This window comes from Zalophus californianus, chromosome 11, assembly GCF_009762305.2.
Source record: "Zalophus californianus isolate mZalCal1 chromosome 11, mZalCal1.pri.v2, whole genome shotgun sequence".
Lineage (NCBI taxonomy): Eukaryota > Metazoa > Chordata > Mammalia > Carnivora > Otariidae > Zalophus > Zalophus californianus.
This window is the reverse complement of record NC_045605.1, coordinates 46,474,372-46,492,391: the sequence shown is the minus strand read 5'-3', so window position 1 is coordinate 46,492,391 and position 18,020 is coordinate 46,474,372. Positions and strand designations below refer to the sequence as shown.

The window sequence follows — 18,020 nt, the reverse complement described above, 5'->3', positions numbered from 1 at the left end:
GGTACCAGGCACACGAGAGGTTCACAATGTAAATGTGTAGAAATGAACTCATCTCCAAGTCAGAAGCTAACATCAGATGCAGATGACAGGGAGCAACTCATCTCAAGGCAGGGTCGGAGGTGGGGGGTGTGTGGGGGTGGCGCTGTGGCGGACGTCATTGCTGAAATAAAACCCCAGAGTTTCAGGGAGGGCTCGATTTCACAGAACAGCGTGCTTACTTTAACTCAGGCAGGAAATAACCGAAGAAACGATTCAGGTGAGACCAGTGACTTGACAGCAGATCTAAGGGATGCTGTGCAGGGATGCTGGTGCATCCAGGCAACTTGCTGAGGACTCTCAACCCCACTCTCCAGGCTGGTCGGCGAGGTCTTGTTCAAACACCGGAGGGATAAGGCCAAGCACAGCAGCCAGAAGAGGATGGGAGAATAGAAGCCTGGAGCTGGCTCAGAAGAAGGAAGGAGATTCTCTACCCAAGGGACTGGGCAGCCCCAGGACGAGAGCAAGGTGGGAGTAAATGGAGAAAAGTGAGTTGAGCAAGGCTCCCTCCTGAAAAACCATTCCCATGGCTACTGAGGAAGGAGAGACAAAGAGTCAGAGTGGCTCTCGAGAGGAAGGAAAACCACCTACTCAGACTTCCCGCTCCAGGGGCCTTGCCTCAGGCATGACAGGTGAAGTCACTATTGGCTGAAACCACTGTACACACTTAGACTCCACCTGTTCTCTTAGTGACATCACAGAGTCAACAACTTGGAAAATACCTTGGAAGGCACAGGCTTTGCACCATGCAGCAAAGGAACTGGACCTTGGGGAAGGAGAGAAACCTGCCCCAAGGCCACAGAGCCTGGCCCAAGAATATGGTGGCTGCAATCGTGAGCAACATGTCACTGCGGCTTCCTTTCCTTTCCTTCCTTCTGCACTTCAGTTGTTCTTTTTGCACAGATTTAGTCCTGGGAAGAGGCTGAACTTCTGAGGAAGCTGTTCTTCCTTTCATTACCCTCCACATTGTTCCAGAAAGGAATTACAGCAAATGAGGCAGATGTATATAAAATACATCTTTATCAGGTGGATGTGACAAAGAGGGGGAAACGGATGGGGAGGGGAAGGGCAGGGAACAAGAATGGGAATTTATAATGGAGCCAGAATTAAGGCTAATAGAAAAACACATTATAGGAGGTGATTCTTACAACAGGTGGGCACACGCTTCTATCAAGTTGTCTAGCAGCCAGGGTGAAAAAAGGACCTGGTCACTAAAAGAACTCACACTGTCCATACAATAAAAACAGCCAAGAGCCCAGGACTAGAAAGCTATTTCTCCCGACTGCCATTTTAAGGAACCACACAGTGACATGAGGAACCTTATAACACATGCCAGCCTCATTTTTTTAGAATGTTTTGTATCATCTCCTTATAAATAAATCAGTCACATGATCAGAGGACCTGAACCCAGTGTTGCTGGTCGGGGCTGTCCATGGAATACCCATCTTCTCCTGCCACCTTCCTTCTTTCCCCTCCCACTCACCAAGAATGAAGGATAAGCAGGGATGCGACACTTTGCCCTCTCTGCTCCTTGGAAACCCAGCTCCTGTGCCTCCCAGGCCCCAGCTCTGAGTATGTATATTTCACACCATAAAACCAGACATGAAACCAGTCTCTCTCTTATTAAACTTTATCCAGCAATGTGCCTCATATCTACTATGCAACCTCATTCTGTGCGTACATACCTTATCTCTCATAGTAAATGGGAGATTCCCCAGGAGTACCATCTTGACCATCTTCATAACCCCCTGTGATGCCATGTAGAGCAGCTGGTACAAAACTACAACTGGTGAACAACTGAAAAGATGAAGGCCACTCAGCCAGGGCCAGGGAAGGCAGCAGCACATAGGTAACCATGATTTTTCCTTTATTTTTTTCATGTTACTTGCCAAACAACAAGGAGGCACATTATTTAGGCTTTTTTTTTTTTTAAGCCTTTGTTTCTATTAGCTCAGAAAGCAAGAGAGAGGAAGGAACAGCACATTCAGAGCACATGGTCAGTCACTAAAATACAGAAACACACAGTATTCACTAGGTTACTGTGTGGTTGGGAGAGGGGAAAAATGACATGGGGGTGGGACACATGGTTAGCTACTTGGTTAGTCTGCTTACTCAGAAAAAAATGAAAACAAGAGTCTTAGGCCTCAAAGTCTGTCTGTGAAAATACAGCGACTTCTTAGGTTAAGCTCTGGCTCTACTCCTCCTGAGGAGCACAGCAATGTTTTGCGTGCCTGCCTATTCATTGGGAAGCATCATTACTGCAACCATCGTATCTTCCACTGGTTTTTGCAACATCCCTATGAGGTATGTACCCTTCTCCCCATTTTACTTATGAGAAAACTGAGGCTTGGGGAGGCTAAGGAACCTGCTCAATGTCACAAAATGAGTTAATGAAGGGCTGGGGATTTGAGCCAGGTGTCTGACCCTGACCCCAAAGACAATCATAGTCATGGCTAGGCTATCCTGCCTCTGACTTCTCACATTAATAAAGCAGTGGTTCATAGTGAGAGGGCTGAGGTCCAGGTGATTCTTCCTTCCCAGGGATTCTCACATTCATCATTTCCTTTCCACCTGCACTGTCACCTCCTGAATTTCTGTGGACTCGATTAGCTTCACATCTGACCTCCTGATTCTCAAATTCCACTCCTCTCATCCACTCAGCATTCCACCACTAAGCTGGGATGGTCTCACACATAACTTTGACCATGTCGCTCTTCTCCTCGTTTCTTTTCCCTGGATCCCCAGGGCCTGTGGAATGAAGTCTGAACTTGTCAGGAAGGAACTGGAGATCCTCCACCATCTACTCAATATACTTCCCCACTCTTCCTTTCTGGTGACCCTTCATGCCAAACAAAGTCGCCTGTCTGCTCATTATCCCCATTGCTATCTGCACTCCGCCTAACCCCCAGCCCTATCTTCTCGTGTTTGCTGTGCTCTCCTCCCAAATCCTTGCTGTCATCTCCAAGCCCCAGTCAAATCTCACTGCCCTGTGATGCTGCTCCTCTATCAGCCCAGCTGGAAGTGGGTCTCCTTGACTCCAATCTTACAGCACATTTCCTTGGTACTTTGGAGAAGGAATTTGCTCTCGGCCTGGCACTATTTGTTATCATGTGATCAGACATCCACAAACAGACGCATAATTTTTCCTATGAGAGTATAGTCTCTTTATAGCCAGATACCTTGTCTTTGTTTCTTGAAATCCCTCTCAGAGGCAGTAGACTGTGTCCTGCATATAAAAGATACCCAATACATTCCACAAGATGAGCTTTTTAAACTGTAGCAAGCCAAATTCCCCACCCTGTGCTTGTAATTCTTCCCTCAGACACCCTTCAAAAACTACCTGCAATACCAGAACGAACACTGAGACAAAATGGGTTTACTCTGTTAAAAGAATTATTAAAGTATTAACTTGTGATATTGGTATTAGGGTTCAAAGTATCTGCATTTTAACACGAGTCTCTGAAGACTTCACTCTAAAGAATCATGTTAGGTACTGTTGCAGGGACTGGGGAAAGAGGTGGGGCTTCCCATCACACCACACGGGCAGCTGGACATTCCATCTGCTTCTGTGTCCAGCCCTAAAGTGCTCCGAAGCACATGAAAGCAACTTTTAAAAGCTTTTGAACCTTACCTGGCCTTTCTCTCTAAAAAAGTGAAAAATAACAGGCAACATCTTATGCCTTCTTTTGAGGCATTTTGCAGGTTAAATATTAACAGTGTTGAATCAGAAGCAAATTTGGCAAGTGATTTTTTTTCACATGTCGTTGTTGTTGTTGACCTCTCCCTTTGGACGGTGAGATCCTTGGAAGCAAATGCTGTATCACATCCCGGGCGCCCAGCACCATGCTCTCCTATGTTACACTCTGTGAAGCTCCAATACATGAATAAACAAATTAAATGGCTCAGGGAAAAAGTGAGGGAAGTAAATTAGAAAATATGCTAGGCCAGGACTTTCAAGTCGGTATTTTCTTAAGTAAAACATTACTTCTCTGGGGGCACCACACTGCACGCTACAGAATTTCTCTCACACGCATATTCTCAGCCAAGTGTAAGACACTCTGATGTCATAGTGCAGCTATTTCCACCATAAGTGATCTGGATAAATCCAAGATCCTATTGGGTTAAGAAAGATTGCTTCTCTGTCTGACCCTCCCCCCTCTCATGCTCTCTCTCTCTATCTCATTCTCTCTCTCAAATAAATAAATAAAATCTTTAAAAAAAAAAAAAGAAAGATTGTTTTAAAAAGCTCCATAGAAGTGGTTCTGTGGGGCAGGCCTCTAAGAAATGAAACAGTCACATCACTGGAGAGACAATGTATCCAAGGACAAAAGATCAAATGCGCTGCCCATAGATCGGATCATCTCGACCTTGACTTTGGGAGCAAGCCAAGTGCCTCACATTGATCTTATTATTGAGGGGATGGAGGTAAATAGCTAATCCTTCTGAGAGATAGAGATGGGTGGGGGGAGGGAGAGAGAAAAAGAGATTGAGATTGAGATTGAGAGAGAGATAAACAAAAGCCTTCCAGGGAAAAGAACATTAGTAGAAAAATTAATACTATTTCAGAACTAAAGACATGGTTTGAATTGCTTGGTTCCCATTCAGCAGAAGGTAAGAGGGAGATCCACGGCAGAAGTACTGCTGAAGCACAGGCAGCGAAGCTTCAAAACTAGCATTTTTATTCATTAGGACAACTTAGAACAAAACAGTGTTTTAATTCCACCAAAGACAAAGTGAGGTGAGGACACCCAGCTTCCCTTGTAAGAAAACTCATTGCTTTCTCCCACATCACAGGGAAGGGCTGATGCCACAGAAGGAAAAACCACAGGGAAGACTTTACCTTGTTCTCCTTGAACTCATTTTGGAGATATTCATTCTCTAGAGATGTTTTTGATTTAATGGACATCACAAACCTCCCGAGCAGCGAAGCTCCCTCCTGCCTCCGTTCCTTCCAATTCTCTGTCCTGAATGCCCCTATCTTGCAGTTGTCCAAATGTGAGAATACCCCTCCCATTCTCTTCCATCTTTGTAATCACCGGAGCTCACCGTGATACCGCTGAACTGAGAGATTCTCAGTAACACACAGCAATGAAGTCTGAAGGCTATCAGTCCTGTTCCTGTAATTTACCTTTTCCCCTTCTCTTTCTACTCACTTCCTGAGTTGCAAACCACTTCAATCATTCACTTATTCATTAGTTTGTTCGTTAGCCCTCATTCACTGTTATTCTTTATTTCACAATTATCTCATCAACTATTTTCGTTCAGTTGGTCAGACTCTCACTCTCCATCTATTCTCCATTCATCCCATGAGACACTTGTTGGGCACTGTGGTATGTGTTAGGAATACTGCAGTGAATCAAACAAAATATAGCAATAAACAAAAAGCTCTTTCCTTCATGGATCTGGGGGGAAGGCACAATACATACGCACAATAAATATATAACACGATGTCAGGTAGTGAGAAGTGTGCTGAAGGACAGTAAGAGAGCATGCTGGTATGCATTAATGCATGCATTCATTTCCATAGGTACTTATTCCTGAGTACCTACCATGTGTTAGATGCTTGGGACATGGTGGTGAAGTCCATGTCCCTGAGAAAGAAATGCAGGGACACTCAGGCCTAGGAACCTGGATTTTTAGAAGCCCCTTGGGCAGTTCTGACCAAGTTGACCCAGTTGAGAACTTCTCATCAAGTGACCCACATATCCTTTATAAATTATCAGATATCTGTGTCCTACCAACCCTTCAACCCTTTCTTCTAATTTCATCTCTAAAACTCCACCATATGTTTTCTCTTTTCTCCATTCCCTTCATTAGGTTCTTACCATCTCTCACCTAAACTTCTGTTACAATGTTCTAATTGAACTGTCTAACCCCATCTTCCGCAAAGTTACCAGAATGATCACTCCAAAAAGTAAACTTGATCAAAAAGTCATTTAATGGCTTCTTGTGACTTAAGGAAAAAGTTCAGCCTTTTAGCCAACACTCAAGGCTCTTGACAATCTGGGCCCAGCCTCTTCCTCCAGCCTGACTGCCCACCACTCACACAGCATACCCACCAGACTAGACCCCTTCCACGTCTCCGACCTGCCCGACCCCCATGTCATCCCCTCTGCCTGTATTGTCCTCTCCCCATGTCTATTTGCCACATCCTTCTCATCTTTCAAGAACTGCCCTACATATAACTATCTCTAGAAGCTTCCCTGACAATCCCTCCCACTGACCCTAGACACGGTCAGTGCTGCTACCGCTGTGCTCCCACAGCTTTTTAATTATACTTATCACATCACAATTTATGATTATACATGTCAGCCCCTTTTGCAAACAGTAAGTTCCCTAAGGACAGGAACCCTATGTTGTTCATCCCTAAATTCCTAGCTACCATATTGTATACAATAAACAATAATTACCTACTGACTGAATAAATGGCTGAATGAAGAATGAATTAGTAACCCTACAGAATGATTTATTCTATTGGGTGCTAGCAAGACATTAGATCAGTGTTTCCAATCAACTGCAAACAAGTACATTTAAGCACTTTATTTCCAGTAAGTAGCCTGAGTTGCCCAGTCAACCTATGGGTTAATTGTTCCATTCTAACCATTCATACCTATTTCTCTTTCTTATTTTTCTCCACATTCCACTCTTGCAACTGCCTTTCTTCTGGCCTTTCTGAACTCTTTTGCCTGTGGCCCAGGCTGGCTCACAGCACCCCCTGCTAATTTTGCTCCAGCAAAAGCAGTCACTGACCTTTGACTGATGACATCTATCACTAGGGCTGGTCTGTATAGAGTCAGAGAATAACAACCACATCCTTGGTGTGATACCAGGGCACTGAGATGCCCACTGCCCCTAACATATTCCTCTCTGCACCTAACACCTTGCTTCCCTTGGTTGAAGCTTCTGACCTTTTTGTATTTGAAAGGTAATTCTTTAATCTTCAGAAACCATCAGGAACTGGAAGTCCTCCCAGCAGAAAGTCTGCACAGTGTGGGAGACAGTCATGTGACAGATCTCTGATTTCTTTCATTGAAATGCCCTCATCCACATTACACACCAGATATTAAGAACTACTTGGGCTGTGTGTTAGGATGCCACAAACACGCTCAGACTCATGTTCAGTGGGGTGACCATTGAGAAAAGACAAGAAGCTCAACATTTCCATCCATACAGGCTTAAGTTATTAAAAAGTCAAGTATTTCTTAAAGTGGAATGCATGTTGGATCCCCTTAAAGGAGAAAGGGGAGGCTACCAGGCAACTGAGGGACATGGGAGGTGGAAGGGCATGGGAAGAGGAACCAGAAGGAGGAAAGAATTGGGAAGCTTGGAACACACTTGAGAAACTATCTCTTTTTAGAGTACTGGCCCCCTGTGACACCACAGAGCTAAGACAATATAAGCTACCACAGGGACCAGTTCTCAGAGAGGCAGTCTTCAGGGAAAAAGAGAAAGAGAGACAGAAACTACAAGGCCAGTCCACTTTCAGGTTCCTTCAGACCAAAGAAGCACCAACGGTGGGGACATCCAAGGCCCTGTCAGTAGAGAGGCTACTAGACTCTCAGTGTTGTCCAGGGTGCCTAACCTTGTTTCACAGAACACATGATCTCAAGTAACAAAGGAAGTTCTTCTCATCCCAGAGCAAGTCCACCTCTACAGTCAAGACATGTTATACCTCCTTTATGGGCAGGGTCCTGACCCCAATGGGAAGAGCTTCTCACATCTTTATTTGTGTACTCCCCACCTTGGCTCAGCCATGCCCTATGGATTATTATGGAAAGGACATGATGTGCTACAAGGTGTGGTTCATGGACCAGTGGCAGTCTGAGAATTGCTTATTACTGGTTCACAGTGAGCTAAATACAGAAATTGAAAGTATGCATTTAGAATCATTTATAGCAATTTGCTGAGACATCCCAGCACATGATCAAGGGTTCATATTTTGCATGCCTTTGTTTTCTGTATTTCATCTTTGTTATATTTTATAAAAGGTACCAATCTGTGATGACTAGAAATACACATTGTTTAGGAAACCAAAACACTAGTCTTTTACCACAGTTTGTGCCAATACTGCCCAGTTAAAATTCAGCAACCAGCACTGGAACTGTGAGCATTTGGAGTTTTCCCTTTGCTACTCTAAAGAAAACCTCACTCTCTGCTCCTTTGTTTGTCAAACCTCTCTTTGCCTCCTCACACGACAGGTGCAAACAAAGATGAGTTGTTGTTTTTGTTTTTAAGATTTTATTTATTTGTCAGAGAGAGAGAGTGCACAAGCTGGCGGAGCGGCAGGCAGAGGGAGAAGCAGGCTCCCCGCTGAGCAAGAAGCCCGCTGTGGGACTCGATCCCAGGACCCTGGGATCATGACCTGAGCCAAAGCCAGATGCTTAACCAACTGAGCCACCCAGGTGTCCCAACAAAGATGAGTTGTGAAAGAACACAGGTACAGGATGGTGGTCGAGTTCATGCCGGGCACCCATAGCATTTCAGTTCTTCTCAGGCAGGACCATACAGAATTGTGCCCATACAAAGAAGGAATCTTGCCACAGAGCCTATCAGAAAAACTCCTTCATATATTCCACATATGAGTGAAACCATATGATAATTTTCTTTCTTCGATTGACTTATTTCACCTAGCATAATACTCTCCAGTTCCAGTGCAGAAGATCATAAAGGAAGGGGAGGAAAAATTGAATGCGAAGTCATCAGAGAGGGAGAAAAACCATGAGAGACTCTTAACTATGGGGAACAAAGTGGGGGTTGCTGGAGGGGAAGTTGGTGGGGGGATGGGGTAACTGGGTGATAGGCATTAAAGAGGGCACATGATATGAGCCCTGGGTGTTATACGCAACTGATGAATTATTGAACACTACATCTGAAACTAATGATGTACTATATATTGGCTAATTGAATTTAAATTAAAAAAAAAAAAGAAAGAAAAACTTCTTCAGAAACTACAATATCTAGTCACTGTTGCCTCACAACACTCCCAGACAGCTGACTCCTGCCTGAGAAAATATTGACAGCTACTGAGTCATTCTATTGAAGCTCAATTCCTCTAAAAGCACAGGCCCCAAAATACACTTAACACACCCAGTTCCCAAAGGTTAAAGTATAAGTGAGAAACACCGCAAGAACCTGATACTGAGTCAAGTAGTAGTTTCTGACGTGGGAAGGAGGAAGTATACATCAGCCCCTTCCACAGTTCTGGATGATTACCACCCAGGTCACGTAATGAGCAAAGCAGACTAGATGCATCTAACATTTTTATTCTTGCCTTCTCGACTGTACCTCATCTATGTTATAATAACATAATTATAAAGCCACTGGAAATTGACAATTTTCTTTCTTCCTGTGAAATGCTAAATGGTTCCCACATCTCATTTCATTTAATCTCGTAATATCCTGGTGGGGCAGCTCTGCTCTGATTTACAGATGAGACCAGAAAGACTCGTCTGAGGTCACACAAGGAATGCAGGAAATAATGGAGACATGAATTGTGGAAGCTGTATTAGCAACCTCAAATTGAGGAAGAGGGGAGATACACCCACCAGCCTGCCTGAGGTCATGAAGAAAATGAGCTGGGCTAGGAGGGCAGTGGTGCCTCTGTCCCCCAAGCCCTTTGAAATGAAATGAGTTCTTGGGAGAAAGACAAGAAGTCTGACCCAGACAAAACTGTGCAGTGAGCTAAGATGGCTTCTGACACCCCCAAATCTCCTTTCCCCTTCTGTGGGACTTGTACCCATCTCCCCTAGTCAGGCAGTGTTCTGGTGTCCCTGTCCCCTATCAAACTGGCTCTTAGGAGATGCTGTCAGCTCCTTGATGGTGATTCTACATGACTGTGTTCTCACTCCTGGAGTTTCTAATACTCCAGGTCTCATCTTTCCCTATGGAAGGATATCTTTTATCCCATTAGGGAGTGTGCTGGTGAATGGGAAGTCTCCCAGGGGAGGTGGTAGGGGTAGGCTCTCACCCTCTGTGAGAGCCCATACTTCCATTCACTGAATGCCCACTATGTGCTATGGACCATGTTAAGAATTCTACATTTACTAGCTAATTAAATTCTCAATAATCCTGCTGGCAAATCCTTATCCCATTTTACAGTCGAGGAAGCAAAGACCCAAGAAGTTAATAGTGCAAGGTCACAAAATCAATTAGTGGCTACTTACTGTTTAACTTCTAGCCAACATGGCCTCTACAGACATAACAGAACATTACAAATCATCCCACAGGGGAAACAGTCCAGTCTACCACCCATGGAAAACAAAGTGAGTCCTCTCCAACAGGGAAATAGACAATGGGTACCTTAATAGAATCAGTATTCCACTATCCATGTGATATAACTTCAGTCATATTTGGCTCTGAAATGCCTATGGATGCCTATATGGACCCTCTCTCTCACCTGTAAACTATGTTTGAAACATCCCTGATTCCCAGGTGCCTCAGACTTGACACCTGACTCGGTGACTGTACCATCAGCAAATTTGTTGACTTCAGCCCTACTCTCCAATAGGAGAATTGTCTTCAATTGAATTGAATTGTCTTCACTGAAGAGCTACAGATAAAATGCAACTGCCTTCCCACCAAAGGGTAACAACTACACTTCCAAGGGATGCACACCAATGGGAAGATCCTTAAATACCTAAAAGAAAATCATCTAAACATCTGTGGCAATGTAGCTCCACAATCAGGTACTTCTTAGGAAAGACACACAAATGTACACCTTGGCCAGATGATAACAGGTGTGGAAAATACCAACACAATCAAGACTGAAATACTGAGGACAACCTGCATCCTGAAGAGTTATTTACTAAGCACCTACTATGTGTCAGGTATTCTACATATGTTATCACTAATTCTCACTATGGCCTTTCCTGGTATATATTATCATTCCTATCTATAGTTAAGAAAAGAGACTCAGAAAGTTGCCCTTGCCCATCACCAAATGGCTAATAAATGGCATATTTAGGATTTGAATTCATGTCTGGTTCCCATGCTTGAGCTTCTTCCATCACACCAAGTTATGACAGTTTGGTCATAATTCACCTCTTCCCTGAAGCGACTATATTTATTTTGAAGTACCTCTTCATTCTACTCTAAGGTAAAATCATTAATACAAATAAAAACCAGCTATTGTTGGTGCTGGAGGAAATCTCCACTTAACATTTTAATTTTACTTAACATTCAGATTTATTAGAAATTCTGGAAGCTGGGAAAGAGTACTGCTCAGGCTCTGTCCATATCAGGGCCCAGAATTCTCTCATACGTACTTCACAGTGCCTGTGAGAATGAATAGTCTGGTGTTTGTGCTCATAGCACACCAAGCCATGAATCCCACATGCAGGGACTGTCCTTGTGAGCTGCGTCTTACCTTGGGCTTGCTGGGGCGACATCTTCTGGCTCATCCACAGCACCAGTTAGTTCTGGGGGGAGGAAAGCATCTTTGTTGACGTTATTCACCCAACTTGCCTTTGCCTCATTTGCTCTGTCCTTACTCTGCTCGGCTGAAAGAGGAAACAGTGAAGACAGGAAGGTCATCTCTCACCTCTGTGACCTATGACTCTCCTAGCATCTCTTCTTATCACTGAAGCTCAAACCTGAACTTCAGGTCTTCCTGGAGTGCCAAGGCACTCACTCATGAGTCTGAGTCCCCAGGGTCAGAATTATATCTGCAAAATTATATCTGATGTTACCTTCCCCCAAGCAGAATCTCCTGAGAGTATGAGTGGACCTTTACCTGTGCAGGTAACTCCAGAGATAACTCCAGCAAAATTCTGACCCCCTCTAGGTGAATCTCACCTGAATTGGGGTCAGGGCTAAATACATATGGCCGGGGGAACACTCAGGGCAGCTAGTCTTCATGGGACAGAGACACCATCATTTCCAAGCATTTACTGAACATCAACAATGTGCCTGACTTGAGGCTGGGCTCTGGAATCCAAAGGGGAACAAAAGCTTCTGGCCTGGAATGTTCCTCTCCACTGCCTCTTCCTTCCCCCAGTCTCTACACATCCAAATTCTACAATACTCCTCAATACCCAGCTCAGATGCCAAGGCCCCCCCATAAAACCTCCGTGCTCCCTCTTCAGAAAGTAACTTCTTTTTGCCCCTGAATACCCAGGGCTCTTTACCAGCGCCTCTCAAATAATTAGCATTAAGTAATTATGCTAAGTGCCAGGCACAGTGTTGTTTTTTTGCATGCATTACCTTGTGAGAAGGTGTTATTTTCCAAGTTTACAGATTTGGAAATCAAGGATAAAAAAGTTCAGGAAACTTGCTTTTGACCCCAGTGCCAGTAAGTGCTAGAAATGCTTATACATTAATGTTAAGATGAAGCAATACGAGGGCTCCGATTTCCAAATACTAACATTCCAGGGTGGTATTCCCCACAGGTCTCTTTACACAGAAGTCTAGTTTCTTCAGCTGCAACATAGAATCCACAATACTAATCCGTACCTCCCGAGATTTCTGAAGGCCCAGATGGTTTTGAAAATCAAGAGGGATGCGAGCAATGCAGGGCACACACTAAACATTACCCCTTACTTGCAAGGGGTGTGGCTCTGAGTCAGAAGGAACAAAATCCCAGGTCGGCCATTTGCCAATGATATAACCTTGGACAAGTAACTTCACTTCTCTGAATTTTACATGTCCCATATGTAGAACAGGGATAAGAATACCTACCTTACAAGATCGCTGCTATAGTTAGAAATAATACAGAGCAAATGCCTATCATGTATTAAATGTTCAAAAGGTGACAGCTATTTTCCTTATTGGGCACAGGCTAGATCTAGACAGGGGCTGTTCTCAGGGGTAAAAGTTTACACTGCCTAGCTCAGAGTGAAAGAGAAGGCACACCATACATATTTAATAAACCCAACAGGATTCTAAAGAAGCCCTCAAAATACTGTCTTTACAGTCTCTTAAATGATATACTTGGTTGATTAAAGACATACCAGATGTCAAAGTTGTTGAAAGGGAAGCTAATCTCTTCCTGTCACCCTACTCAGAGGAAATGGTTCTGAATCTTCAGAGTTAAAAGCCAAAGGAATGAAGGGGTAAATGCCTCATAACCCCAACTGTCTATACTACTATAGCTCAACACAGTATCTAAAGGACTTCTTATGTTTTTCTAGATTACCCTGAGTCCCTTAGCCCTGCCTTCATCCATCTGAATCCAGGACAAGAAGATTTTGAGCTGGAGGACTATGCGTACCTCTAAATTACTTCCCTTAGCAGATTCCAGTAATGATTCTAACATCCTTCCAGTCTCCTGACAATGCCTTCCCAAACAAATGCTGGCTCAAAATGTCCTAGCCAAACCAACTCACCTGCTACCTGGAGCTTCTTCTTTCTCATGGATGCTCTGATGATATCTGCACCATGAATTCTGTCTCTGTGCCTTTTTGCCTTGGCTTCATAAAACCACTCACCACTCATATTCTTCAACTGTTGGTCATCCTTAATTTTTTCAGGCAAATGTCTACAAAAGGAAAAGACCTTTACTTTGCTGAGAGCCCACAGTAAATAAATGAGTTCACTGTGACAGTGTATAAAGAAGTCTGTAAACATACAAATAAAGCTCTCAATATTTTAGAAGACCCCACAAGCCTCCTAGACGACCAAGAAATATATATATTCCTCTTTGATGGAATAATCAGGAAAGACAAGGCTAACACTTTTTAAAAATCAAAGACTTCATCCATGACCTCCACATGATGCCTGGAATTTCTCAAGAGCAGATTCACTTTTTGGCTGCAGTCTTCTGTGTCCACTGTTCAGATGAAAATACCCCAGGGAAATATGGTCTATTAAGTGTCTCTAAGCCTTGGTCCCTTTATCTGTAAAAAGAGGTTCATCATAGTAATCTACTTCATGGTATTGCTTTAAGGATTAAATTAGCTAATGCATGTAAAATTGCTGTTTGCCAATGCCTGGCACCTAATACCCAATGAATATCTGGTGGAGAAGTTATCAGTTCATCAATCCTTTCTGTTTCAGTGAAATGCGTTTATCAGAGACTTTCTGGGTGGGGGGGTAGTGAATGATGTCCCTGGTTCTTAATGCCAAGGAACTGAATAGTGAAAAAGTGGGCTGGCTGGAAGCAGGCAAGATCAAATTTATGGAAGTAGGGGGATGGGTAATAGAGGCAGAGGCAAACTCTGATTGTGCAAATACTGCTTTCAAGGGTTCCACAATCATTCACGCTCACTGAAAAGCTAACACCTGTAGAACAAAACAAATACAGCCCCAAAATCTCCCTAATTTACACTTAAAAAACATTGTTCTACTTGACAAGTGTTTTTTTTTTCCATCATGATACGTGTACTCTTTAATCCCCATCTCCCATCCTTCCCACATCCCCTCTGATAACCCTCAATTTGTTCTCTATATTTAAGAGTCTGTGTCTTGATTTTTCTTTTTCCTTTGCTCATTTCTTTTGTTCATAAATTCCACATGTGAGTGAGATCATATGGCATTTTTTTTCTCTGACTTAACCTGCTTAGCGTTATACTCTCTAGCTCTATATATGTTGTTGCAAATGGCAAGATTTCATTCTTTTTATAGCGGAATAATATTCCATTGTATATATTTACCACTTCTTCTGTATCCATTCATCTATCAGTGGATACCTGCTTCCATAGCTTGGCTATTGTAAATAATGCTGTAACAAACATAGGGATGCATGTATCTTTTTGATTTAGTGTTTTTGTACATTTTGGCTAAATACTTGGTAATGCAATTACTGGGTTGTAGGGTAGTTCTATTTTTAATTTTTTGAGGAAACTACACACTGTTTTCCACAGTGGCTGTACCAGTTGCATCCCCAACAGTGCAAGAGGATTCCTTTTTCTCCATTTCTTCACCAATACTTGACATTTCTTGTGTTTCAATTTTCACCAGACAGGTGTGAGGTGATATCACACTGGAGTTTTGATTTGCATTTCCCTGATGATGAGTGATGTTGAGAATCTTTTCATGTGTCTGTTGCCATCTGCGTGTCTTCTTCGGAGAAATGTCTGTTCATGTCTTCTGCCCATTTTTTAATTGGATTATTTGTTTTGGGGGTATTGAGTTGTACCAGTTCTTTATATATTTTGGATACTAACACTTTATGTCATTTAGAAATATCTTCTCTTATTTCATAGGTTGCCTTTTAATTTCGTTGTTTTCTTTCCTGCAGAAACTTTTTTTTTTCTTTATGTAGTCCCAACAGTTTATTTTTGCTTTTATTTCTTTTGCCTCAGGAGACATACCTAGAAAAATGCTGTTATGGCCAATGTCAGAGATATTATTGCCTGTGCTCTCTTCAAGGATTTTTATGATGTCAGGTCTCACATTTAGGCCTTTTAATCCACTTTATTTTTGTGTATGGCATAAGAAAGTGGTCCAGTTTCATTACTTTGCATGTGGTTGTCTAGTTTTCCCAACACCATTTGCTGAAAAGTCTTTTTCTCATTGGATATTCATTCCTCCTTTATTGAAGATTGACCATATAACTGTGGGTTTGTTTTTGGATTTCTGTTCTATTCCACTGATCTATGTGTCTATTTTTATGCCAGTATCATACTGTTTAAATTATTACTGCTTTGTAATATAACTAGAAATCTGGAATTGTGATACCTCCAGTTCTGTTTTTCAAGATTGCTTTGGCTAGTTGAGGTCTTTTGTGGTTCCATACAAATTTTAGGGCTGTTTGTTCTAGTTATGTGAAAAATGCTGTTGTATTTTGATAGGGATTACATTAAATATGTAGATTGTTTTAAGTAGTATAGACATTTTAACAATCTTTATTCTTCCAACCCATGAGCATGGAATGTCTTTCCATTTCTTTGAATTGCCTTGAATTTCTTTCATCAGTGTTTTATAGTTTTCAGAGTACAGGTCTTTCACTTGTTTGGTTAAGTTTATTCCTAGATATTTTATTGGTTTGGGTGCAATTGTAAATGGGATTCTTTTTTTTTTTTAAAGATTTTATTTATTTGAGAGAGCGAGAATGAGAGACGGAGAGAGAGCACATGAGAGGGGGGAGCGTCAGAGGGAGAAGCAGACTCCCTGCTGAGCAGAATCCGGGACTCCATCCTGGGACTCCAGGATCATGACCTGAGCCAAAGGCAGTCGCTTAACCAACTGAGCCACCCAGGCGCCCCTGGGATTGTTTTCTTAATTTCTTTTTCTGCTACTTCATTATTAGTGTATAGGAATGCAACAGATTTCTGTACATTGATTTTGTATCCTGTGACTTTACTGAATTCATTTATCAATTCTAGCAGTTTTGTATATACAGTATCATGTCATTTGCAAATAGTGAGAGTTTTACTTCCTCCTTACCAATGTGGATGCCTTTATGTTGTCTAACTGCTGTGGTTAGGACTTCCAGTACTATGTTAAATAACAAATGCTAATAATGGACATGCTTGTCTTGTTCCTGACCTTAGGGAAAAAGTTCTCAGGTTTCACCATTGAGTATGATGTTGGCTGTGGGTTTTTCATATAAGGTCTTTATTATGCTGAGGTATGTTCCCTCTAGACCTACATTACAGTAAGTTTTTTATCATGAATGGATGTTATACTTTGTCCAATGTTTTTTCTGCATCTATTGAAATTATATGGCCTTTATCATTTCTCTGATTGATGTGACATATCATGTTGACTGTTTTGTGAATAGTAAACCACACTTGCACCCCAGGAGTAAATCCCACTTGATTACGGTGTATGATTTTTTTCAATGTATTATTGGATTTGGTTTGCTACTATTGTGTTTAGGATTTTTGCATCTATAACCATGAGAGATACTGACCTGTAGTTCTCTTTTTTGTGTTTTTTTTTTAAGATTTTATTTATTTGAGAGAGAGAGCATGAGTGGGGGGAAGAGGCAGAGGGAGAGGAAGAAGCAGACTCCCCACTGAGCAGGGAGCATGATGTGGGGCTCAATCCCATGACCCTGAGATCATGACCTGAGCCGAAGGCAGCTGCTTTACTGACTGAGCCACCTGGGCACCCCTTTTTTTGGTGTTCTTATCTGGTTTTGATATGAGCATGATACTGGCCTCATAGAATAAATTTGGAAGTTTCCCTTTCTCTTCTATTTTTTGGAATAGTTTGAAGGATAGGCTTTAACTCTTCTTTAAATGTTTGGTAGAATTCACATGTGAAACCATCTGGTCCTGGACTTTTCTTTGTTGGGAGGTTTTTGATTACTGATTCAATTTCATTGCTGGTAATTGGTCTGTTCAAATCTTCTATTTCTTCCTGCTTTAGTTTTGGTAGGTTATATGTTTCTAGGAATTTATCCATTTCTTCTAAGTTGTCCAATTTGTTGGCTTATAGGTTTTCATAATTTTTTTTTTTTTTGAGAGAGAGAGAGAGATAAAGAGAATGAGCAAACAGAGGGCAGGGGGAGAGGGAGAGAGAATCTTAAGCAGTCTCCAGGCCCAGTGTGGAGCCTGACACAGGTCTCAACCTTACAATCCTGAGATCATGATCTAAGCCGAAATCAAGAGTCAGATGCTTAACTGACAGAGCCACCCAGGTATCCCAAGTTTTCATGATTCTGTTACAATTGTTTGTATTTCTGTGGTGTTGTTATTTTTCCTTTTTCATCAGTGATTTTGTTTATTTGGGTCCTTTTTTTTTTTTTTTTTTGATGATTCTGGCTAGAAGTTTGTCAATTTTGTTTTAATCTTTTCAAAAACCAGAACCTGGTTTCATTGATCTTTTTTAGTTTCTATGTCATTTATTTCTGCTCTAATCTTTATTATTTTCTCCCACTTGCTGAGTTTTGGTTTTATTTGTTCTTTTCTATCTCCTTTAGGTGTAAGGTTAGGCTGTTTGAGATTTTTCTTGCTTCTGGAGGTAGACCTGTTTTGCTATAAACTTTCCTCTTAGAACCACTTTTGCTGCATCCCAAAGATTTTAGACCATTGTGTTTTCATTTTCATTTGTCTCCATGTAATTTTTCATTTCTTCTTTGATTCCTTGGTTGACCCATT

The 18,020-nt window shown here is 42.1% G+C and overlaps 1 protein-coding gene across 16 annotated transcripts in view; it reads right to left on the bottom strand.

Moving 5' to 3' along the window:
- SYTL2 (synaptotagmin like 2) overlaps positions 1–18,020 on the bottom strand; it is a 120,729-nt gene that overhangs the window by 38,546 nt on the left and 64,163 nt on the right. For 13 of the 16 annotated variants that reach the window (XM_027579748.2, XM_027579756.1, XM_027579763.1 and 10 more), the window contains 2 exons: positions 13,359–13,510; positions 11,402–11,534 (listed from right to left, as the gene is read on the bottom strand). In XM_027579748.2, coding sequence (XP_027435549.2) covers positions 11,402–11,534; positions 13,359–13,510 — 285 coding nt within the window. Of the gene's footprint in view, positions 1–218; positions 412–11,401; positions 11,535–13,358; positions 13,511–18,020 lie in introns of those variants that run through there. The other 3 variants (XM_027579753.2, XM_027579761.1, XM_027579755.2) reach the window with 2 other exon arrangements.